Raw genomic sequence first — 25,043 nt, 5'->3', positions numbered from 1 at the left:
TACAATAATAACTTTGTCCGTTTTAAGGACTAAAGTTGACAAAAACTCTGCAAATTCAGATAAGAATTCAGAGTACGGGCCAGGTGCTCGGTACACTATAACAAAAAGAATTGGTTGCAGTGATTTCCAACTTGGGTGCGAAAGACCAAGAACAAGACTTTCAAATGAGTTATAGTTTAGTTTAGGTTTAGAGCTGATTAGTAGGCTAGAGTCGAAGATAGCTGCAACTCCACCTCCTCGGCCTGTGCCTCGAGGAATGTGAGTATTAATATGACTGGAAGGGGTGGATTCATTTAGGCTAACATATTCTCCATCACCCAGCCAGGTTTCAGTAAGACCAAATAAATCAATATCATAATCTGATATTAGTTCATTTACTAGTACAGCTTTAGAAGAGAGAGATCTGATGTTTAAGAGTCCACATTTAACTCTCCTATTCATTTGCACTATTGCTCTTGTGGTTTTAATTTTTATTTTATTAATTTTGTCATCACGTGTCGCGGCGTCTCGTCAGAATTCACAAACTCGTGTACAAGATCAATCAGGGTGTCTGGAGTGACAACGGATGCGTTATGAGAAGTTAATGTTATGCCTTTGCATTTTAGTGCATGACAATTACAGACAAAAAACATTATATTCTAAGCAGAAACATGAAAAAAAAACATATTATTACAAAGTATCTTTTGTATTTCAAGCAAATAGGAGGCTTTTTAGTAAATTTTAACAAAACTCCCGTCACCGCTATGCATCATGGGATTTCTGCCTTTAAGCTGATAGGCTATAAGGTCCTCAAATTCCACTGGAAGCCAACAGCGGAACAACACACTGTATGGCAGTAGGGGGCGGTAAAGACCTGTGGGGAATGCAGAACAGGGGTCTCATTTATAAAACTGTGTCCAGAAACCTCACTACAAGTGTACGTGCATACAAAAGCCAAAAATGGCGTACGCCAAAGGTTACACAAACAGTCCACTCACTTAACAACGCTGTCATTCCAACACAAGAGGAAGCGGGAGCGCGCAACGCTAACCTTTACCTACTACTCACATGTTCTCATAGCATGAAGGAACAAGCAGACAGAATTTATATAATTTATTAAAATGTTTTTACAACAAAGCTTAAGTATTTTTACAACTGTATGTTCAATTCTGATAGAAATGTCTATAATGGTACAGTAGCTCTGATAATATGAGGTAGATGATGGAGAGGCTTACCATTGTTACTGTTCCTCTGACCTCTAAAATATGCTGCTTTAAGTTTTTTTTCATTCAATTTGGTAATGACAGTAGGAAATTCTATCAAATTAGTTCAATCCTATCTGCAATGTAATCAATAAATACCATCCTGTTTTCAGCTATTGCTTTTGTGTAAACAAATCATCATTTTGTCTTGTGCCTAATATCTGTATCAATTTTGTAACTAACAAAATGAGTGGCAATTGAGGATCACATTTAAGACTCATTTGTCAAAATAATCTTCAGTTCGTAAAAAAAATATAGATTAGATCTTACATATTTTTAATTGTATTAAATGAAAATCATTATTAAACAGATGCAGATATGGTCTCTATAGCTTAATTTTACACTCTTCATTTTAGAGAGAAAGCAGTTAGCATCCAGAATCTCTTACACAGGGAAGATGAGGAGATGGAAGAAGAAGATAGAGTGAGCAGGAGCGCCCCCACTGGTGGTGGTTGTATTGTTGGATGTTGTGCTTGTGGTGTTGTTGCTGGTGATGTTGGTGGATTGCTTCCAAATGATAACGTCTGGAGCCAAGAGCCGCCTTGTTCGTTATTGAACCGCCAGAATCATCCTGAACAAACAAGCAAGACAGACATGCTCAAGTCCAACTTTTTGTGAACCCATAGAAAATAATGTTCTTTTTGCTAGAAATGTGATATGGACAGTAATTCCTCATGCTTGAAAGGAATAGTTCGTTGTTTTATGAAATGCGAGAGTTTCATGAGAAGTTCCATACCTCTCTCGTGTTTGTTTGGTAAATTGAATGGATAATTTAACATCTGGCCAAGATGCTCTGGGGAGCTCAGCTTGAGTGGACAGGCAGTCCTGGTGCAAGCTGTCATTGTGTTGTTGCAAAGCTTAATAGCTATGTTGCAGTTAAGTGTAGCATTCCTCCTGTTTTTCAGCTTGCAACTGAGCTGTGCATTGATACAGGATGGCTATATGAGCCGGGTCGGCTGACATTTGGGGAGCTTCTGCTCTTGGCCCATGAAGGTGCTGGTGATTAATTTCACCACTCAGTACCTTCAATTTATGGGTGAGCAGCTCAACCTGGTTTGCAAGTTACGGTGTTAGTGTGCAAACTACTCAACCCCAGGCTGCTTTGCAGGGTATTAATGAGCTGACTTCTGTCCATTGATAGTATTAGCAAATGTTAGGGCCTATATAACCAAACAATGTGCCACATTTCTAAATAATGCAAATAACTGGCCCAAAAATGTGTTTTGAATAAACAATACTATAATTATATATTATAATTTTAAAGCTGTACAAGTGGGAATGTGGTGTTAAAAATCAACATGGCAGGCACTTACATAGGGCGGGTGGATCAATAGTAGTCGAAGTACGGGATGTTGAAGAGGTGGTGCTCGAAGTGCGGGATGTTGGAGGGATGGTGGTCGAAGTGCGGGTGGTTGGAGTGATGATGGTCAAAGTGCGGGTGGTTGAAGTGCGGGTGGTCGGAGTGCGGGTGGTTGGAGTGATGGTGGTTGGAATGCGTTGGTTCAGAGTGCGGGTGGTTGGAGTTCGGGTGGTTGGAGTGCGGGTGGTTGAAGTGCGGGTGGTTGGAATGCGTTTGTTCAGAGTGTGGGTGGTTGAACTGCGGGTGGTTGGAGTGCGGGTGGTTGAAGTGCGGGTGGTTGGAGTGCGGGTGGTTGAAGTGCGGGTGGTTGGAGTGCGGGTGGTTGAAGTGCGGGTGGTTGGAGTGCGGGTGGTTGAAGAGCGGGTGGTTGGAGTGCGGGTGGTCGAAGTGTGGGGTGTTGGAGTGAAAGTGGTTGGAGTAAGAGTAGTTGTAGTGCTGGTGGTTGAAGTAAGGGTTGTTGGATTGAGGGTGGTTGTAGTAGTGGTGGTTGGATTGAGGGTGGTTGTAGCGGTGGTGGTTGAAGTAAGGGTTGTTGGATTAAGGGTGGTTGTAGTAGTGGTGGTTGGAGAGAGGGTGGTTGGAGTGGTGGTGGTTGGAGTGAGGGTGGTTGAAGTAAATGTTGTTGGAGTGAGAGTGGTTGTAGTGGTGGTGTTTGGAGTAAGGGTTGTTGGATTGAGGGGGATTGTAGTCGTGGTGGTTGAAGCAAGGGTTGATGGAGTGAGGGTGGTTGTAGCCGTGGTGGTTGGAGTGAGGGTGGTTGTAGCCGTGGTGGTTGGAGTGACGGTGGTTGGAGAGAGGGTGGTTGTAGTGGTGGTGGTTGTAGTGGTGGTGGTTGTAGCGGTGGTGGTTGGAGTGAGGGTGGTTGTAGTGGTGCTGGTTGGATTGAGGGTGGTTGTAGCAGTGGTGGTTGGAATGAGGGTGGTTGAAGTAAGTGTTGTTGGAGTGAGGGTGGTTGTAGCGGTGGTGGTTGGAGTGAGGGTGGTTGGATTGAGGGTGGTTGTAGTAGTGGTGGTTGGAGTGAGGGTGGTTGTAGCGGTGGTGGTTGGAGTGAGGGTGGTTGCAGTGGTGGTGGTTGGAGTGAGGGTGGTTGTAATAAGTGATGTTGGAGTAAGGGTGGTTGTAGTGGTGGTGGTTGGATTGAGGGTGGTTGTAGTAGTGGTGGTTGGAGTGAGGGTGGTTGTAGCGGTGGTGGTTGGAGTGAGGGTGGTTGTAGTGGTGGTGGCTGGAGTGAGGGTGGTTGTAGCGGTGGTGGCTGGAGTGAGGGTGGTTGTAGCGGTGGTGGTTGGAGTGAGGGTGGTTGGAGTGAGGGTGGTTGTAGCGGTGGTGGCTGGAGTGAGGGTGGTTGTAGCGGTGGTGGTTGGAGTGAGGGTGGTTGGAGTGAGGGTGGTTGTAGCGGTGGTGGTTGGAGTGAGGGTGGTTGCAGTGGTGGTGGTTGGAGTGAGGGTGGTTGTAATAAGTGATGTTGGAGTAAGGGTGGTTGTAGTGGTGGTGGTTGAAGTAAGGGTTGTTGGATTGAGGGTAGTTGTAGTTAGTGGCAGGCCAGGACAGGTGACACTGACGTCACTGTCAGTCCCAGTGGACGTGAAGGTGAGGAAGCCTGGCTGGTTGCTGGTGATCTGGCTGTTGATCCAGGACTGATACTGGGACACTCGGGTGTAGACTCCCGGGAAATTAGGCAGGGCACAGCCTCTTCCAAAACTGACGACTCCCTCCTGGATCCAGCGGCCGCCCTGCTTGCTCAGCAGCGGACCTCCGGAATCCCCCTTTTGAGACAGAACATTTAAGAGAAGGAATCTTTGCAAAAGATCAAATCTGACACAAACAAGGATGTAAAACTAATCACCTGACAGGAGTCCTTCCCTCCAGCACTTAACCCGGCGCAGATCATGTTGTTTGTGATTGAGCCCACTCTGTAGTTACAGTTACACTGTCTGTTCCCCACAATCGGTACTTCCACCTCCATTAGGTTTCCTGGGTAAGGAAGGGACACTGAAGAGACACAACTTCAGTTTAGTAAAAAACACACCTTGTGAAATGTGGTTTAAAATTATTTTACACAAAATGGACTGTTTAATACATCCTCTATGTTCAGGTGTTAACACGTTTCTCCCATCTTAATTGACAGAAAATCTGACGTAAAACTGTTACTGACCAACGTTTAATACAGATGTTATATACCGATCAGCCAAAATTATGACCACCGGCTAATCCTAATGTAGGCCTCCCTTTGCGGCCAAAACAGCTGGTTCACAGCTTTTCCTTCCTTGAACCACGTTTGATATGTTCTGATCACTGCACACCGGTTTGGAGATGCTCTGACCCAGTTGTCTAGCCATCACAAATTGGCCCTTGTCAGAGTTGCTCAAATACCTATGTTGCCCATTTTTACTTTTTCTAACACAATCAACTATCAACTCTGAGGACACAATGTTCACCTGCTGCCTAATATATCCCACCCACAGACAGGTGCCATGTTAATGAGATAATCACCTTCACTGTCAGTGGTCATAATGTTATAGCTGATCACTGTAATATCTAGTAAACCCCTCCCAAAAAATATGTCTACCACTAGCAGGTAACACAAACTAGTGTAGAAATGCACCAACAAAGGCAACGAAGAAGAAGAATAATGCACGCAACTTAATACGGATGCGAACAATGCATTATTTATATTACAACATTTTCTTTGCTAATGTTTTATGATGAATAATACACATTACATACACAAGTTCATTTTTGTTCATTTAAGTCACCATTGCAATCACACATTATGCGAAAATAAATGTACTCCAGGAGATTTCTGACCAACCTCCAGTTGCAATGGTGCCCCAGCCAGTGACCCAGGCTCCAGTGCCGCTGTAGAAGGTGCTGCCTTGGGCTGCCAGGCAGACGGGCTGGATGTAGGTGGTGAAAGTCACTGGTGAGGAGAGCTTCAGGAGGCAGATGTCGTTTTCCAGAATTCTGGCGTTATAGTTGGGATGAATTATGATCTGTGATACTGTCTGAGACACATTATTGGGGTTTGATCCCTGCAGACTCTGGAGACCCAGAACAACAGCCAGAGTGCTCGTGGTTATGCTAGTGCTGTAATCAGAAGAGAAACAGTGCAAAGACATGAATTTTAAGACCGCATCTAGTCTAGTTTGAATGAATCCTGACAGACGTGGCAGCCGTGAGATATCTTTCCCACAAGTAAGTAATTTATGTGCTCAGCATACTTTTTCATGATCTCATGTCCTCATTACATAAAGTTGTTTCTGTCGTGGAAATTATATTCCTGGTGAGGGGTTGCGCAAAGAATTGAGTTATAACCAGCCGTTGTCTTTGAAGAATTTAATTTAACAAAGAGAATAAACAGAGAAATACTTCAACACATATAGAGCTGGTCCAGAGACCTTCTGCCTAGGGCAGCTTCAGGCATCTGGCCCCGAGCAAAGCGATGCATCATCATTTACACAGTCTAGGTTTCTATGTTTTGGGGAGCAGAGATCCTCTCTCGGCCTTAAATGAACATTCCAGGAGAGGAACAAAAAGAGGGGAAAACACCAAAACAATCTCACAGGTCTGACCTAAACCCTAGTAAATGTGGACAGACAAACATAAGGAGTATAGGAGAGGAAAGGTTAAAGATAAAAACACACAAGACAAAACAAGAACAGCAATAATAATAATATTAGAAGATCATACATAAAAGATTAAATGTAAGAGGACACAATTTTCTGCCATAACAGTTTCCTCAAAATAATAATTTCTCCCTCAGTCTGCAGAGACCTCCAACAACATGAATCTTTATAGAATAAAAAAAATCTTCATTATCATTAAAGTTTTTTACAACAATCTTTTCTTCATAAGTACATGTCAAAAAAATTTTTTTACAGTCCGAATATCAACTTGAGATGCGAGAATAGAGGTGATAGACGACGTCTATGCCTGGATTGTTTCACAAGTAGCCAGTTTACAAAGCTAATAAAAGCTAAATCGTTGAGAGATTGCATTTCAGCCATTGCATTCCGCTTCTTTTGCTCTCACGCACTGCATGTACTTTTTTTTTTTTTGCATGTGCAACCAAAGCTAACTCAAACATGACTGGTCAACACTAGTCAGGCTATAAACAGAAACAACACTTCTGTTACCAAAATCTTGTCGCTTGCCAACAGTTTCTGCATTGATATCTATTTATAGAGATTAGGTTCAGGGAACAAAATGTTTTTGATTTAAAGGTACATTAAGTTTTGGAGTCACAGTGTTTTCACACATTTTTGCATTTGTCATAAAATGGCAATAATTGATCCCTTAACCAGGATATGTCTGTGCTTCTTGTTATACCAGAGGGGCTATTGGGCCACTCAAAAACATTTCTGGTTATCTCTAGAGCTACTTGTAATGGACGTGACCCCCGGGTTGGGAACCACTGCCGTAGACAGGCTGTTTATGACAATGCATGGCATGTTGTTTTTTGTCTCCACCCTACCTCACTGCTTACCTTGCACAGCAGTGAGCAGCAGTCATCACCCATTCATTGTTAATGAGGGATCCTCCACAGAAGTGGAACCCTGTAGAGGTTTGCAGACTGGCCTGCCAGGGCCAGCTGCCTTCAGAGGCCACCTGTCCTCCAACAATCCTGTTGTTGAGCGTAGGCTGACCACACACTGAGGAGAGAAACAAAGACACAGAGTGAGTGATATAGAAAACACGTTTTAAATTTCCAAAATCACAGATGGACAGGAAGTAAAAAAGTGAGCATTGAAACTTTGACTTACCATCTAGTTGTGAGTGACACTCTGAAAATAGAAAACAAACAAAAAACATTCTTGAAACCACAAATTTTGTATTTATATTTACTGATATGTTTCTATGTACATTGACATTTGTTGTACGCTATGTGGGTCACGTTTGTTACAGTGACTAAGATGGTGAAGAAGCTGTGTAACATTACCTGAACACCAATAAATCTAAATTGAACGTTACAAAGCAAACAGCGGCAGGTACGAGCTAATTAGCGTTAGCTGGCTGCCCTGCCTTGCATCACTGGCTATTAAACAAATAACTCAATTTTTGCTTTGTACAGTTACATCACATATTGCAGTCTAAATCAAAACTTTTACATAATACTGGTGGTACACAGTATGGTATTATGGGTGGCGTTTGCTGGTGAAGTACTGTGGAAAGCAATACAACTTTGCACCGTAACATTAGCAGCTGCTCGTTGAAGTAGGCGAGCTAACGTGATGTGGCTGTTTTTACCCGGCATCATCTGAATCTTGTTTGGTCTGATAGGCTTCATCACATAAACCTGTATTGTTGTTTTTATCCTTACGTGGAGTTTATGTTGTCCAGACAATCTATGAGCAGTTGGTTATCAGATAGGTGCAATAAATAGTGTCTGATCTGACCCACATACTTAACGCGTTCTCATCTCAGTACGTCATTACAGACACTTTCAGACAGTGTAACTAAGCGTAATTATTTGACGCTAAAGGTACTCTTCAGTTTGCTACGTTGCAGCAACACAAAGGAGGCCTCACGACGGATGTGCTGACAGTTAGGGTTAGCCGGTCGAGTTATGTTTAGGCACTAACAGTTCTGATGTTTATGGTAATGGGAGGGGGCTTCAGGGGGCTTTCAGCACTGCTAGCTAGCTCTTCCGGTCTGTATGAGACGCCCCAGAGCATCTCATACAGATGCTGAAGGGTACCTTTAGCGTCAAATAACTGCACTTTGTCACTTTTCTTTCTTTTTGGGAGTCAATTTGTGTATAAAATGTTGTTGTTCTGTATGTTCTTGTTGTTTATTATGCATACGTATAGATGGTGGAAACAAATATCCTGGAAAGGACAATTAAGAATCTAATCTAATCTATGTCCCTTAAAATAATCAACACTGGCATGTAATCTAGATGTTGGCCATAAGGGTTGTGCAATACAGTCCCCTCCAAAAGTATTGGAATGAAAGCTGAAATTCTGAACTCTTGTCTCATACTCATCTTGATCTTAAACCCAAATGTCTTCAGTGAACAACAAAAACAAAGGAATTTGCCTTCTGTTCCAAGACTATTGGAGGGAATTTTTGGGTTGTGAAATGTGTCAACTGTGCTGTGATCCTTATCAACAGTTTACATGAAAAGTATTTGTTGAATGCTTGTATGCAAGCCAAACTACAGAGCAAAATCACACTCTGATTGAACAAATCTACAGTGCGGTAATCAATGTAATTAAATAGCATTCTTTGAACCTGAAACTTATCTAATAGCGAGAGGAATTAGTTTTGGTATTACTTTATCACACATTTACATGAGCAGCTGGATAGCCTTTAAGTCAAAGCCTACAGAAGAACTCAGTCTGGCCTAAGTGAATTCCCCCCCACGCAGCTTTGATATGTTTAAGAGCTAACATTACAGTAACTTTTGTTCAAGGAGAAATGGATGAAGAGAATATAAATTTCGCTTTTTTTATGTCAAAATCTTGGCTTCTTCGCTGGTTATTGACATAAGTCAAGTTATGCATACCCTGGCGGCTAAGCCTCCTTTGTCTTTCAATCCTATTGACGTCCCTGGGTTGTGCAATATCTCTCATTGTACATTGTAGGCTATTTGGGCTACGCAACATTTATTGTGGGGAATGCAGGCTGCATGAATTGTGTAATTAAAAAACATTTTTGCCATTGTGAGAAGGAATTATTGTGCATATTTATATAGGTACCTGTCTTATATATGAGAGCATGTTGTGTTGCATGAGTGTGTGTTTTGAAATGTCTATTTTATTGCAATTTCTGTGTTGTTTTTGCAAAGCTGCAGTCCAAAACTAATTTCCCTATGGAGATCTTATCTTTGAGTTTGGTTTAAATTATATTTGTAAATGTTAATGTATGTCAGAGAATTGCATACTTTATTTTAAATAAAAACCTGGTTGAGTCCTTCATCCACCACATTAAATAATGAAAGGATTTTCTGTGACATGATGGAATGAGTCACTGTGCTCACTGATCAGAGAACAGATTTTTTCATATCAGTTAAGGTCTTGCAAGGGACATTATGAGGTCTAGCTCCATGTTGACTTGAAACTTATCTGCTCCTCTGATCTATCTGTCTAATATATCCACTTATCTCTGAATAGAAATGAAGAGGTCTCTTTAAATAGCTTAAATTAAGGATCAATATACACAACAATACCCATACCCAAGTGACTTCTCACATTTCACATTCATGGTAATGTCATTTTCTTGTGGCTTTAAATTGCAGAATTAATGGACTCTCTTTCTTGAATTGTGTTTTTGTCACATCAACTTAGTTTCTACAAACCGCACGTTCCTTTAAATAACTTAATTAATGCCAAAACCTCCTTAAAAGTAGTTAAGGTTAACTTTAAACAACAGATACTTTCTAACAAAAGGAAAACACACACACACACACAAACGCACACACGCACACACACACACACACACACACACACACACACACACACACAAAAAGCTGCCTTTAATCTCATACACCTAATTTCTCAGTTTTATGGTTTAAGTTGTTTGGTGTCTTTAATAGTCACATCACACAATAAAACTAAATGTATTTATGAGTTATTAAACAGACTTCAATAGGTCTTTTTACATGAAGACAGGGCTTACCACTTCGGGAAATATATCAGTATCTCAAAATCTCGATCAACTTAAAACTAGTAAAAAATTAAAACTGGCTTGTCGATCAGAAGAACAAACTGCAGTTGCGGTAGGTATAGTTTCATAAAAAATCCGAATCACATTACACACAGTCTTGCAATAAATACAAACACGTTAAGAGATCAAATAGGCTGCACTTTAAGTTCAGAAGACTCAACAGGGAGGTTATGAAGATAATATAATTAACTGAGGTTGTGCTGATTCCTGGATGTTGAAACTTGAATGACAACTTTATAAGGAAAACCCCAAAGGTATGCAAAAAACAAAAAGGTCTCAGCAGGTCAATGCAAACAGGAAAGGACTGACAGAAATGATTTCCCACAACTGCTTCCTGAACTCATACACAAGAATTATCTGCTATGATTAGATAATAGGTACATGTCTTTATTGTCACATGGACCACAATTGCAGTGAAGCAGTCATTGGAAATCTTGTGAATGTACGTTTTATTTATTTTTAATGAATCCAGGCAACGTTTTAAATCAGGCTAAATTAAGTCATGGGTTCAGTGCAAAAGATTTTCTATCCCAATTCATTCATCAGATAATAGTTACTCCTCACTCAGATTTATCTCTTTAAACATTGATTCAGTGTGACAATTTGGTTTTGTATTTTTTATTGCTACAATTTGTAAAACGTTGAATTTGAATGCTGGATTTCCACTTACATGTGATACTTTTTCCTCTTAACAACTACTCTTACTTAATTAAAATATTCTACTTCCTCCTCAGACAGCAGTCATCAGATCTCAAACATGATTGGTTCAGGTGTGTACAATGAGGAGTGTTCTTACCTTGTGTCAGGAGAGTCAGCAGCATCGCAGCACAGATCACTTTGTAGAAAGCCATAACTGTAAGTACAGATCATCAGATCTGCATCAGCATATATACCCTTTTTCTCCTCTCCCTCTCTTTTCTTCCCTCCTCTTCTGTCTACTTCCAACACCCACATACGTGTCCAATGACACGCCCAACACCTCACCTATCACCTGTTTCACAAACATCAAAAATGTCCCCTTTCTAAGGCAAGTATATTTACTCAAGTGCAATATTGGCGTACTTTACTTGTACCTTTTGTACTTACATTTATAGCAACTAGTAACTTTTTTAAATAAGATTAATAATAAGAAAGATTTTACATTAAAAACATGATAAAGCTTCAAAAATACAATGTGTCGTTACAAATTCAACCTTTTTGTCATAATAATAATAAAGCTTTATTTGTGTAGAACTTTTCAATACAGGTAAGAAAGTTCTTTACAAGATTCAAAGTAAAACAAATCAAAATAATTTAAATAGGCATCACAGTGTAAAAGTGTTTTTGTTAAAATGTGTTTTGTGTTTCCAAATGGTAAATACATGCGGCAAAAGTTAAACACAACTACGACACAGCTGTCATCTTTTACACAGAACAACGACCAAGCTCGATCAAGCTATAAGTAAGGGACAGGTTCTCCACCCTCATTCAACTTTGGGGTCATATAACCCTGAACCTCTTCTAACTTTTCTGGGTGCTTGTTGGAATTTTGTGTTTGAGCATGAGCAGCAGGATCATCAGCCGGCAGTACATCCTGTCTATGAGACAATGTCAGCTTTCACTGAGGTGTTCCGCTAACCAGTGATTCATCAATGTTTACCGAAACAATCTCTTACGGGCAGTGGAATTTGCCTGTGGTGAGAAAGGTATGGAGTGTTGTTACATAACGCTGCACCAGCCCTTCCAATGGTTTCCTCCTTTGCTTGGCAAGGGACAAGGTTGCATGTGATGGGGATGAAGTCTCTTACTGTAATGACTTTGATTTTGCAGTTGCACAACATTTTTCTCACCAATCACCTGTTTCACAAACATCAAAAATGTCACGTTTCTAAGGTAAGTATATTTACTCAAGTTCAATATTGGCGTACTTTACTTGAGTATTTCCATTTCATGCTATGTTATACTTCTACTCCAAATGTACATTTTACAAGGAAACTTTACCTTTTTGCACTTACATTTATTCAACACCTGAAGCAACTAGTAACTTTTTTAAATTAAGATTTTACAGTGCAGTTTTTCTCAATTGTTTACACATAAATACTGGTACTTGAGACACAATGACCACAACATGTAACTCATTCACCAACCCCCTGAACCAATTCTGCTAAACTACAAGCACAATTCCTGCTTTACACTCAAATTGCAGTTCTAAAACACACTTTTTTCAAAACACTACACACAATTCTCTGCTTTTGGCACAAGTTTCATGCAGAAAATATCTTGTTTTCACAAGGAACACACTGCCATTCAAATATGCACACTGACTCATCACAAGGGCAAACACCCAGCACACAGTTTTCCAATTAGCAATCAGAACTTTAGCATAAAAGGGCAACAGGTGAACTCTTCAATGGAGCAATGGATGCCGACATTGGAAACAGAGTAAGAGGACGAGGACGAGGACGAGGATCATAATCTCTGATGAGATCCGAGCCACTTTGGTTGATCATGTGGTCTAACAATGAGGGAGTCTGGGCAAAGAGTACAGCCAAATCTGAGCAGGTACACTGTAGCATCCATCATCCGGACTTTACGAAATGAGAATATGTAAAAAGTCTACTCTCACTAGCAAATTGCAGTACTGCATATCAATACAGTACTCAATGAGTACAGTAGTACAGTATTGCCTGTGTACTGTTCTGTAGGACTGTAAAAATACTGTAAAGTATGAATTGCGACATAACTATGTGCAAGTGAGTCCCACAATTGATGCATACTCTCAACACTGTATACAGTAAATTATACATATTTCAATATTGTAATCATAATGATTGTGCTTCACAATAGTGACCACTCCATGTCTATTTCTGATATTGTCATGTGTGTTTCAGAGAGTCCTTGAGCTAGAGGTGGCTGCAGTGGAGCACCAGTTCATCTTCATTGATGAGGTTGGGTTCAACGTCACAAAAAGACGAAGGAGGGGAAGGAATGTCATCGGCCAGCGTGCCATTGTTGAAGTCCCTGGCCAGCGCGGAGGGAACATCACACTGTGTGCAGCGATTACCCACCACGGCGTCATCCATCACCATGCTACCCTTGGCCCCTACAACACCGCCCATCTGATCACATTCCTGGACACCCTACACAACACACTCATCAGATCAGATAGACGGCCCAGAGCAGCTCTGATACGTTGCCATTTGGGACAACGTAAGTTTTTATCGGGCTGCTCTGGTTCGTAACTGGTTCACTGCCCACCCACACTTTTTTAGTTGTTTATGTCCCTCCATATTCTCCATTCCTCAATCCTATTGAGGAATTTTTTATGCCTGGAGATGGAAAGTGTATGACCGAAATCCACAAACGCGTATACCTCTTCTCCAAGCTGTGGAGGATGCATGTGGAGATATAGCAGCTGATGCTTTTCATGGCTGGAATCGCCATGCTAGGCGATATTTCCCCCGCTGCTTGGCCAGGGAAAACATTGTTTGTGATGTGGATGAGGTGCTGTGGTCAGACCGCAACAGAAGAGAGGATGCAGCATAGTTTTTCCTTTTTTTTTTTTTACAGTAACTATATACAGTAATTTCTTCTATTTTGTATGTAGACCACTATATGTGCAACTTGGTGTTGGTTGGGATGTACACTGTGTACATTGTATTTGTGTGTTTTGAGTATATCTCAAATATTTTACAACACACGTATGTATGTAAGGACTCTTGAAGTGTAACACTGAACAAAAAAAAGGCCTAAGTCCTTGTGATGAAGGGAGAAGAAGTGTTTTCCATTCATCATAGTCTTTTACATCGAGAACATCAGTGGTCAGCTTGTTCCTATAGATGTCTATTCATATGATGGTTTGTGTGTCATTTCAAAATAAAATACCATTTTGAGAAGAAATAATATTGTTTTGAATGTAAAGTTTCATTTTGCAGGAGAATTGAGGGGTTTTGCCCATTGTGTGTTTGTTTTCTGATTTGTGTGTAGAGTTGTGAGAATATGAGGCATTCTTTCAGAAAATGTGTTTAAACAATTGAGAAACTGTAAAAACAAACATGATAAAGCTTAAAAAATACAATGTCATTACAAATTCAACCTTTTTGTTATAATAATAAAGCTTTATTTGTATAGAACTTTTCAATACAGGTAAGAAAGTTCTTTACAAGATTCAAAGTAAAACAGGTCAAAATACTTTAGTTAATAAAAAAGTTAAACAAAACTACAACACAGCTGTCATCTTTTACACACAACAACTTCGATCAAGCTATAAGTAAGGGACAGGTTCTCTACCCTCATTCAACCTTGGGGTCGTATAACCCTGAACATCTTCTAACTTTTCTGGGTGATCTTTAGAATTTTGTGTTTGAGCATGAGCAGCAGGATCATCAGCCGGCAGTACATCCTGTCTATGGGACAATGTCAGCTTTCACTGAGGTGTTCCGCTAGGCAGGTAATTCAACGTAAACCAGCAACCAGTGATTCATAAATGTTTACTGTCAACCTACAGGTTACGGGCAATGGAATTTGTCTGTGGTGAGAAAGGTGTGAAGTGTTACATAACGCTGCACCAGCCCTTCCAATGGTTTTCCTCCTTTGCTTGGCAAGGGACAAGGTTGAAGGATGAAGTCTCTTACTGTAATGACTTTGATTTTTCAGTTGCACAACATTTTTCTAGTTTTCACAAGTCAAAATAATTTAAATAGGCATCACAGTGTAAAAGTGTTTTTGTTAAAATCTGTTTTAAGAAATGAGATTAAACTGGGGACACACTGTGAGCCTGATGTCCTGTGGTATATTGTTTCAGAGTGAAGAGGTCCTGGCTCATAGGAGGATCAAAGCTCAGAGATATAGGAAGGTGCCAGCCCATGCCGGGCCTTAAATCATTTAAAAATCAATCCTAAAAGAAACAGGCAGCCAATGCAAGCACGCTATATCAAGCCTAATGACCAAACATTTAAAAGAGGCTCTGTTCACCTTCTCATATGGTTTCAATTGCAGTTTTTCACAATTGCTAAAACACTAAACCCCATTCTCTGAACCCAATGCACAGTGGCCTAAACCCACTTGTCAAATCAGTCACTCTTTTGGCAAAACCTTAAAAGGCTCAGGTAGCTAAGACACTGTTTGCAAATCTCATCCACTCTTTTTGCTAAACTCTAAACACATTCTCACTCACTAAAACACATTTTGCACTGTGACACACACAATGCGGCAAAAGTTAAACACAACTACGACACAGCTGTCATGTTTTACACACAACAACGACCAAGCTCGATCAAGCTATAAGTAAGGGACAGGTTCTCTACCCTCAATCAACTTTGGGGTCATATAACCCTGAACCTCTTCTTACTTTTCTGGGTGATCTTTGGAATTTTGTGTTTGAGCATGAGCAGCAGGATCATCAACCGGCAGTACATCCTGTCTATGAGACAATGTCAGCTTTCACTGAGGTGTTCCGCTAACCAGTGATTCATAAATAAAAACAAACAATTACCGAAAGTTATTTACAAGAGAAAATCTCTTACGGGCAGTGGAATTTGTCTGTGGTGAGAAAGGTGTGAAGTGTTGTTACATAACGCTGCACCAGCCCTTCTAATGGTTTTCCTCCTTTGCTTGGCAAGGGACAAGGTTGCACGTGATGTGGATGAAGTCTGTTACTGTAATGACTTTGATTTTGCAGTTGCATAATATTTTTCTCACCTATCACCTGTTTCACAAACATCAAAAATGTCCTGTTTCTAAGGTAAGTATATTTACTCAAGTGCAATATTAGCGTACTTTGTAACACCGAACATCGTCTTACTTTTCTGGGTGCTTGTTGGAATTTTGAGTTTGACCGTGAGCAACAGGATCATCAGCCGACAGTACATCCTGTCACTGAGATGTCCCGCTAAGCAAGTGATTCAGCATCAACCAGCAACCAGTGATTCAAATGTTTACCGTCAACCTACAGCCCTTACTTCAATCCAACAGAAGAATTTTTCTCTGCCTTGTGGTGGAAGATCAATTACCGAAAGTTATTTACAATGGAAAATCTCTTACAGGCAATGGAATTTACCTGTGATGAGAAAGGTGTGGAGTGTTGTTACAATAAGGCTGCACCAGGTTTTCCTTCTTAGCTTGGCAAGGGACAAGGTTGCATGTGATGTGGAAGAAGTCTCTTACTGTAATGACTTTGATTTTGCAGTTGCACAACATTTTTGAGTGTAATGTTCTAAATCTTTTCATTTATAGTTTTCTTTGTTCTTTGGGCTTACTGTTTTTGAATATACAGATATTCATACCGTATTACTTGCAGTATTTACAGTATACTATATATTTTCTGAACCCATTACTACACATAAACACAATCCCAGGTTTCTGTTTAAGACTGTGGATCAGCTGGTAAACCCAACCCCTCCTTGTGCCTCAGCTGGAAGTAATGATGACTGTGAATTGTTTGTATCTTATTTTACCAATAAGGTGGTGTCAATCAGTGCCTTTATTTCCCCCAGAGGTTCCTCACCAGCAACAAGAGAGTTTTAACCAGTTTTATCCCATCGACTTGTCTGAGCTTTTAAAAACAGTATCACAAATGACCAAATTCAGGACAGAGCGTTTGCTGTCAGGGCCCCGAGGCTCTGGAACAGCCTGCCCGAGGAAATCAGGTCAGCTGAGTCAGTGAACTGTTTTAAGTCCCTTCTTAAAACATACTTTTATAGGAGAGCCTTGCCCGATCTTATTTGACTTTATTTTATACCTTTTATTTTATTCTATTTTACTTATTTTATAATTATCTTAAACGTGTATTTTAGTATTTTCAATGTTTTCTTGCTTTTATCTTGTATTGTTTTTGTATTATTGTCCTTTGGGTATTATTGTCTTTAAACTTGTTAAAGCACTTTGTAACTTGTTTTTGAAAAGTGCTCTACAAATAAAGTGAATACAATACTTTTTAAATTGAAAAATGTGTTTCCTCTATGCAGAAACTATTTTTCTGTAACTACGTCCAGGGCATGCAGATTTTTCCGATTAGTGGGTATAGCTCTACCTCCTGAGCCACAGCCGCCCCTATTAAAGTATTAGGATGTAAGCAGCATTTTAACTTTATAGATGGAAGTTTAAAGAGCTAATTTTAACTGCTATATATCCTTTTGGGTTGGACATTTCAAACAATGACACGTTTAATTTCTTCCATAGGATTCATCATGAAGTTACAAAGGAAATATACATCACAGATCTGTTCTTGTAGGAGATGCAGAGCAGCTAAATTGTGCTGACTCACCTTTTATCTCTGTGCATCTACGCTGACAACTGGACCGAGACACTGATGAGTACTTCTGCCTGCTGAGGAATGATCTGGCAAAAACAGCCTCAGGCTTTCTGGCAACAAATAAACTTGATTGGGAACAAGATGAACTAGTAAACAATGTCAACATTATAAAGGCCAGACGTCATGGTTTTTATTGCAGTCTTTGTGCATCCATCACTTCAGGTATGTCTCTCAGCAGGGCTTTGTAAACAGCTCAGATTTCTTCATCTAACAAGACAAAGAGGTAAAAAAAAAAATCCATTACGTACGCCTGAATGACAGGTAGGTGACAGTCACAAGCCCATGACTGCAAAGTTATCATCCCTGTGAAAGCTGCTGTTTTATTGTGTTTCAACATAGAATCAAAATAGATTTGTTTAGTCTGATGACCAAAAAGCTCAATTTTGGTCACATCAGATCACACAGCCTTCTTCCCTCACATCTTCTTCTAATGTTTAAGAATGTCTTTCTGAAGAAATGCCTAGATTCATTAAGTAAAAGTATTTAAACACAATGTAAAACTACTAAATCCTACTGAACTACTAAGTAAAAGTTCAAAAGTGTTACAGGGCTCTACGCCAACTTTTTTCCCAATGCTTTTTCCCGAGCATTGAGTGAGTGTTCCTAAATGAAAAAAATTTGGATCACACAAAAAATGTACGAGCACAGCGAAAAACGTATGAAAAAAGAAAGAATGAGTTTAACAAACTATTTATTATACACATATTTATACTGTGTTTGCTCCTTCTCCTTGTGTTCAACTATGGTATGAAACCATTGGAGGACTGGAAGTGAAGACCCATCGGCCCTAATATTTTGTTAAAGCTTTTTAAAATACTGAAACAAATGAAAATTTGAGACATTGAAAACCGCTTTTAAAACAATGATCAGTCATCACTCATGTCATGCTTGTGTAGTTTTTGAACCAGGGACGGATTCACAATATACCATCAGCACCCACACACCCAACACCTAATGTAAAAAGACTACTGGACAGTATTACAGTAACTTTAGTAAATCAGAACGAGGGGAATGTGTTGCTCTGAGGAGGCTAGAAGCAGCACATACTGGCATCCTCTGCAGTGGAAATATGCAGACTCTCTTGCCACAACATGGAGGAGAAACTAGTTTTAATGAGCGTATTAGTGTAATATTATAACATTAGATAAAAAGTTAAATTTTAATCTAATAGTATACTGTTAGTTTGTCAATACATTAATTATTTAAGCTATAGCTCACGACGGGCCATGGTATACGCTTATTATATTACAGTTAAGGGGGTTGCCAGCAACGATTACTGAAACTTGAACTTATATGATAATATGCTTGCTACTATGTAAAATAATGTGTGTAAAATAATTACACTTTAATATTATACCTACAATAAAGAATTGCGTCCCTCCTTGAGCAATTGTCTTTGAACAGGCTATTGAAACTTAAACTTTGTTCCAATATCGCAGACATCTGAGGCAAGTAGTGGACTGCTGTGTGCGTTTTCGTGTGTGAGAGAGGGAAATGTTGTTGATTTCTCACTCTCTCAATTCAATATTGCCAAAACTACATATAAATTACATAAGAACAATTAATTTATTACATTTCACTGAACAAGTAAATAACAGTAAAAGTTGTGTTTGTGTGTGCATTAATAGACAAAAAATAAATAATGAATTAATAAAAATTTATAAACAAAAACATCAGTATCAAATGTGAAATTTAAAAACAAAAAACAATTACTAAAATATCAAACAATCAAAATAATAATAATTTGAAAATTATTACAATTATTTATCAGTCTGAGGTTCCACTGGTTGTCCTCACTTCGTGGCATGAGGAGACATATTTTGCAGCAATTATTTGACATTTGGGCATTTCTCCCAGTATATAGGGGAGTTTCTGTGTGTCTGATATGAATTTGAATTCGGGGTAAATTTGGGAAATGTTTGCAAAGTGTTTTATATTTAGGGCATGAGGTTAGAAAGTGCAGCTCTGTCTCTACCTGTCCTCTGTCACACTGGGAGTCCCTGCCCTTGTGGTAGCCAGCTCTGTCTGTGGCGACCCTTTTCTATGGCCAGGCTGTGTTCACTCAGTTGTTGTGAGTGAGACTTTGAAAATAGAAAACAAACAAAAAACACTCTTAAAACAACAACTCTGTATTTATATTTATGAATGTTTCATTCTATATTGACATGTGATAGTAGTCAGGGTTTTTCCTGGTTCAGAATGGGGGGTGACTTTGCACAACAGTAACATGGTCAGTATGCGTACAGGACAGGCAATGAGTTACTTTACAACTGAAATGTATAGTTGGTTTATTTGGATGCAGCTGTGCTTGTGGTGCTGTAGTTGTTGAAATTAAGAACGTCACCACTGTCTGAGACAGGAAGGAGGCGTTGTTGGTGGCGTTGTTTCCAACTAATAACACTGCTGCCCTTTTATGTACTCATTCACACCTTTATTTTCTATTTAACCCTTTTCCTTGGTAATTTTATAAATAATTAAATACATTTGTATTGTCTGTGCTAGTAGCAGAACTTTACCACAATGTTGTTTATATATTTTTTGGACAGTTCAGTCACTTTAATATTCCAATAAAACTTCAAAAAGTCAAATTACATTGGTTACATAATTACTCCAAATCAAACACTTGATTGATTTGAAACAATAACATCAGCTGCTAAATGGTAATGAACTGCAAACACTTTTGACCAGGCAGAAATCTCAGAAATGTTAAATTCTGCATCTCCTATAAATTGCAGCTCACAGCCCCAAACACAGCTCGTTTGCGAGGGTCCCGTTGATAACTTTAATGGTGTACAGCGTGTCACATCAGCTAGATGGGGATTACTTGCACCATGATCCAACGTTATCAGTTCTACATTTGTTTTTCACTGCGTTATAAAACTGATATGTGGCGTGATAGTGTGTGAAATGTGTGAGAGTTGGCAGCTTTGATATTGGTAAGTAGCTTTTACCTCGATGAGAAATATTGTCACATTTTAATATCATATGCAGACGCAAGATCTCATCACAGCCCTTATATATACAGTACTATAATACTATATTATTATTATTATTATTATTATTATTATATCACTTAAGTGCTCATTCATTGATGTCTATGAAGATTCTCAGTCATCCAGGTCATAGTTATCCAACGAAGGTTAAAATCAAGGGCAACTGGACTTGGTTGAAGATACTGGAAGACGTTTCGTCCCTCATCCAAAGGACTTCTTCAGTTAGGTCTTCGCCGTTTTAGTCTGGACGGCACAGGAGGTGCGAACGTAGCAAAAGGTATCCTATTTAAAATGAAAAGCTGTAGTGTGGATTTGACCTGACAGGCATAGTAACAAGTGTGTACGTTCCCGTAAAAACTGTTGCAATCGTGCTCATCTCATGCACACGTCCGCCCGCAGCAGCAGATTATAGGTCTTTTCACATGAGAAGCGACACTCCGCCTGCGTAGTCACTTGGCCCTGCGGGGTCGCTCCATGCTTCTCAGGTGAACAGACAGGGAGACAAGCGCTCCGTTAGTAAACGGCAGACGCTCTATGGATGTAACCATGGCAACGGCATGCACTGTACAGCTGTAGCTATGTAAGTTAAAATTATACATAACCTTACCAAATATATCTAGCTATGCTCTGCCAAGTGAATTCCCTCGTGTACATTTCCTGTACAAGACAGTTTCACAGGAACACGCCCACCTGTCAGAATGCCCACGCCTCCCTTCCTACACGCTCGCCTCTCATTGAAAATGAATTACCAGGCACGTAAATCACTTCCTGTGTGAGTTCTTAAAAACACAGTTGCCGGTCGGCATTTATCAAAAATAATAAACTGTAGTATTTCATTGTTCAGACACAAAGGCTGGAAAGCAACCAAGACACAGACAGACCAAAAGCTGTGCTGCCCATCTGGGTTAGGATATAAACTGACACGCAGGGGTCTTGACTATGTGTCCATGTGACGACTTGGGAGTGGGAATGGGTTACATGTGCAGATATCTCTTCATAGAGACTAGCTTGAGGGAACACATTTATTGATATAAAAGTGCAGTAAGTTAGGGACTCACAGTGTTTTCACATGCCAAATTACTTTTGTTATTATTAAAATAGAAATTATAGCTGGTTTAAACAGAATATCATTCTGGCCCCTGACTTGCCAGAGGGGCTCTTGGGGCACTCACTTCTGGTGGGTTCTTTAGCTAGTTAGGGCAAAAAATAAACCTAAAATGAAGCCAAAACTAATTTAACCTAACTAATTTTCTCCCCTGCATCTTAAAGGAGTTCTTCCCAACCTTGTTGGCTGGGGACGTCTCAAAATGTATCATTGTCTGCTTGCTACGTAAATCAGCGGTCGATCACCAGTCGCCAGTCGTTATGTGTGAACTACTCAACAATGCATCAAAGCGGCTCCCCTACACATTTCTGACACATCGCCTACATCTGCCAGATATCTAGGAGGAGTCGGCCGACTCGACGTCCACATCCAGCCTATGAGAGCATGCAGCTACTTTTTCACTGCAAAACAGTTTTTACTCCCCACCAGCTCTCTCTGTAGCTCCTACAGCTCCTTAACCTGACAGGAAAAAATGCCAGTGGCAATCGGTTACCTGATTATGAAAATACAAACTGACTGTAAAGTTTTAGACGTCTATTTTACTTCAATAAAATCTTTATTATTGCTGTGAAGACACTTTCAGAATATAGGCTATGCAGCTAATAATGAAGTCCAAGGGACGTTTTAACCGTATATTTTTTTTTTTTATGTAAATAAGAAAGACAAAAAACAGAAAAATCTTTGTATGGTTTCTTTCATTATTTCGTTTCTAAACCAAACCGGAAAAAAAACAAAAGACCATCATTGCTTGTTTTTTCCGTTTCAAAAACAGAAAAACAGAAAACAACAAAACAGACATCGTTTTTGTTTTTCTGTTTTAAAAACTAAATAGAAAAATATTAATTTTGAATTTTAATGTGTCCGATTTGTGTAGCTGTGTTAACACTTAATAAACCCTTCAGCAGATACACTTGGGTGAGAGTGGGGCCAGTGTATTTTTAATTGTTCGTAAATAAATGTGAGGATTTATGATTAAGTGTGTTCTGGACTCTGGATTAAGTGTGCTGACTGGTGTGGCTGTTCCCTAACAGAAGGTTGCAGTTGAACACGAATTGGTCACACTTTTTTACTTTATTTAAAAGCAGGTTATTATGAAACAAAAAGATAAAGGTGGAAGTTGTTCAGCACATTTCACATCTACAGCACAGTTTTTCATGGCATATCTAGGCAATACTTAAAACTGACATTTATCTTTCTAACCAAATAATCATCAGCTTAAGTATTTTTACTACAAATGCTGCATGTTCACTTCAGATGGAAATGTACATAATGGTACAGTAGCTCTGATAATATGAGGTAGATGATGGAGAGGCTGACCATTGTTGCTGTTCCTCTGACCTCTAAAATATGCTGCTTTAAGTTTTTCTTCAATTAATTTGGCAATGACTGTAGGAAATTATATCAAAGTAATTTAATCTGCCATATAATCAATAAATACCATCCTGTTTTCAGTTATTTGAGGGGGAGCTTTTATGTAAACAAATCATCATTTTGTCTTGTGCATAATGTATCTATCTATATATATATATATTTATAGATTAATTAATTATAAATTATGGATTACATCTTATATATTTTTAATTGTATTAAATGAAAATCATTATAAAACAGATGCAGATATCCTTATGGTCCCTAGTTTCATTTTACCCCCTTCATTTTATAGAGAAAGCACTTAGCGTCCAGAATTTCTAACACAGAGAAGATGAGGAGAAGAAAAAGAGAGTGGCGCCACTGGTGGTGGTTATATTGTTGGCTGTTGGTGTTGTTGCTGGTGATGTTCGTGGATTGCTTCCAAATGATAACAATGCTGTCTGAAACCTGGAGCGGCCCTGCTCGCACATTATTGAACCCGCCAGAATCATCCTGAACAAACAAGCAAGACAAACATGTTCAAGCCCAACGTTTTGTGAAACCACAGAAAATAATGTTCTTTTAGCTATTATTATCATTATTTTCAACAAATGTGATATGGACAGTACTTCCTCATGCCTAAAATGAATAGTTTGTCGTTTAATGAAATGCACAAGTTACATGAGAAGTTTCATACCATACTCTCTTGTTTGTTTGGAATGTGATGTTAAAAAACAACATGGCAGGCACTTACATAGGGCTGTTGGATCAATGGTGGTCGAAGTGCGGGTTATTGAAGAGATGGTTGTTGAAGTGCGGGTGGTAAGGGGGATGGTGGTTGAAGTGCGGGATGTTGGAGTGATGGTGGTCGAAGTGCGGGATGTTGGAGTGATGGTGGTCGAAGTGCGGGATGTTGGAGTGATGGTGGTCGAAGTCAGGGATGTTGGAGTGATGGTGGTTGAAGTGTGGGATGTTGGAGTGATGGTGGTCGAAGTCCGGGATGTTGGAGTGATGGTGGTCGAAGTCAGGGATGTTGGAGGGATTGTGGTTGAAGTGCGGGATGCTGGAGTGATGGTGGTCGAAGTGCGGGATGCTGGAGTGATGGTGGTTGAAGTGCGGGATGCTGGAGTGATGGTGGTCGAAGTCAGGGATGTTGGAGTGATGGTGGTCGAAGTCAGGGATGTTGGAGTGATGGTGGTTGAAGTGTGGGAGGTTGGAGTGATGGTGGTTGAGGTGCGGGATGTTGGAGGGATTGTGGTCGAAGTGCGGGATGCTGGAGTGATGGTGGTCGAAGTGCGGGATGCTGGAGTGATGGTGGTCGAAGTGCGGGATGTTGGAGTGATGGTGGTTGAAGTGCGGGATGTTGGAGTGATGGTGGTCGAAGTGCGGGATGCTGGAGTGATGGTGGTTGAAGTGCGGGATGTTGGAGTGATGGTGGTCGAAGTCAGGGATGTTGGAGTGATGGTGGTTGAAGTGTGGGAGGTTGGAGTGATGGTGGTTGAGGTGCGGGATGTTGGAGGGATTGTGGTCGAAGTGCGGGATGCTGGAGTGATGGTGGTCGAAGTGCGGGATGCTGGAGTGATGGTGGTCGAAGTGCGGGATGTTGGAGTGATGGTGGTTGAAGTGCGGGATGTTGGAGTGATGGTGGTCGAAGTGCGGGATGCTGGAGTGATGGTGGTTGAAGTGCGGGATGTTGGAGTGATGGTGGTCGAAGTCAGGGATGTTGGAGTGATGGTGGTTGAAGTGTGGGAGGTTGGAGTGATGGTGGTTGAGGTGCGGGATGTTGGAGGGATTGTGGTCGAAGTGCGGGATGCTGGAGTGATGGTGGTCGAAGTGCGGGATGCTGGAGTGATGGTGGTCGAAGTGCGGGATGTTGGAGTGATGGTGGTTGAAGTGCGGGATGTTGGAGTGATGGTGGTCGAAGTGCGGGATGCTGGAGTGATGGTGGTTGAAGTGCGGGATGTTGGAGTGATGGTGGTCGAAGTCAGGGATGTTGGAGTGATGGTGGTTGAAGTGTGGGAGGTTGGAGTGATGGTGG

At 40.3% G+C, this 25,043-nt stretch overlaps 1 protein-coding gene across 1 annotated transcript in view; it reads right to left on the bottom strand.

Annotated features, from left to right (window-relative positions):
* Nucleotides 1-23,773: 23,773 nt before the first annotated feature.
* LOC123967418 (histidine-rich glycoprotein-like) overlaps nt 23,774-25,043 on the bottom strand; it is a 3,657-nt gene continuing 2,387 nt past the window's right edge. The window contains exon 2 of the mRNA XM_046043514.1: nt 23,774-24,938. Within this exon, the coding sequence (XP_045899470.1) occupies nt 23,774-24,938 (1,165 nt within the window). The remainder of the gene's footprint in view (nt 24,939-25,043) is intronic.

Source organism: Micropterus dolomieu, linkage group LG02 (assembly GCF_021292245.1).
Source record: "Micropterus dolomieu isolate WLL.071019.BEF.003 ecotype Adirondacks linkage group LG02, ASM2129224v1, whole genome shotgun sequence".
NCBI lineage: Eukaryota > Metazoa > Chordata > Actinopteri > Centrarchiformes > Centrarchidae > Micropterus > Micropterus dolomieu.
Note: the sequence above shows the minus strand (reverse complement) of the source record. Positions and strands in the feature narration are given on the sequence as shown.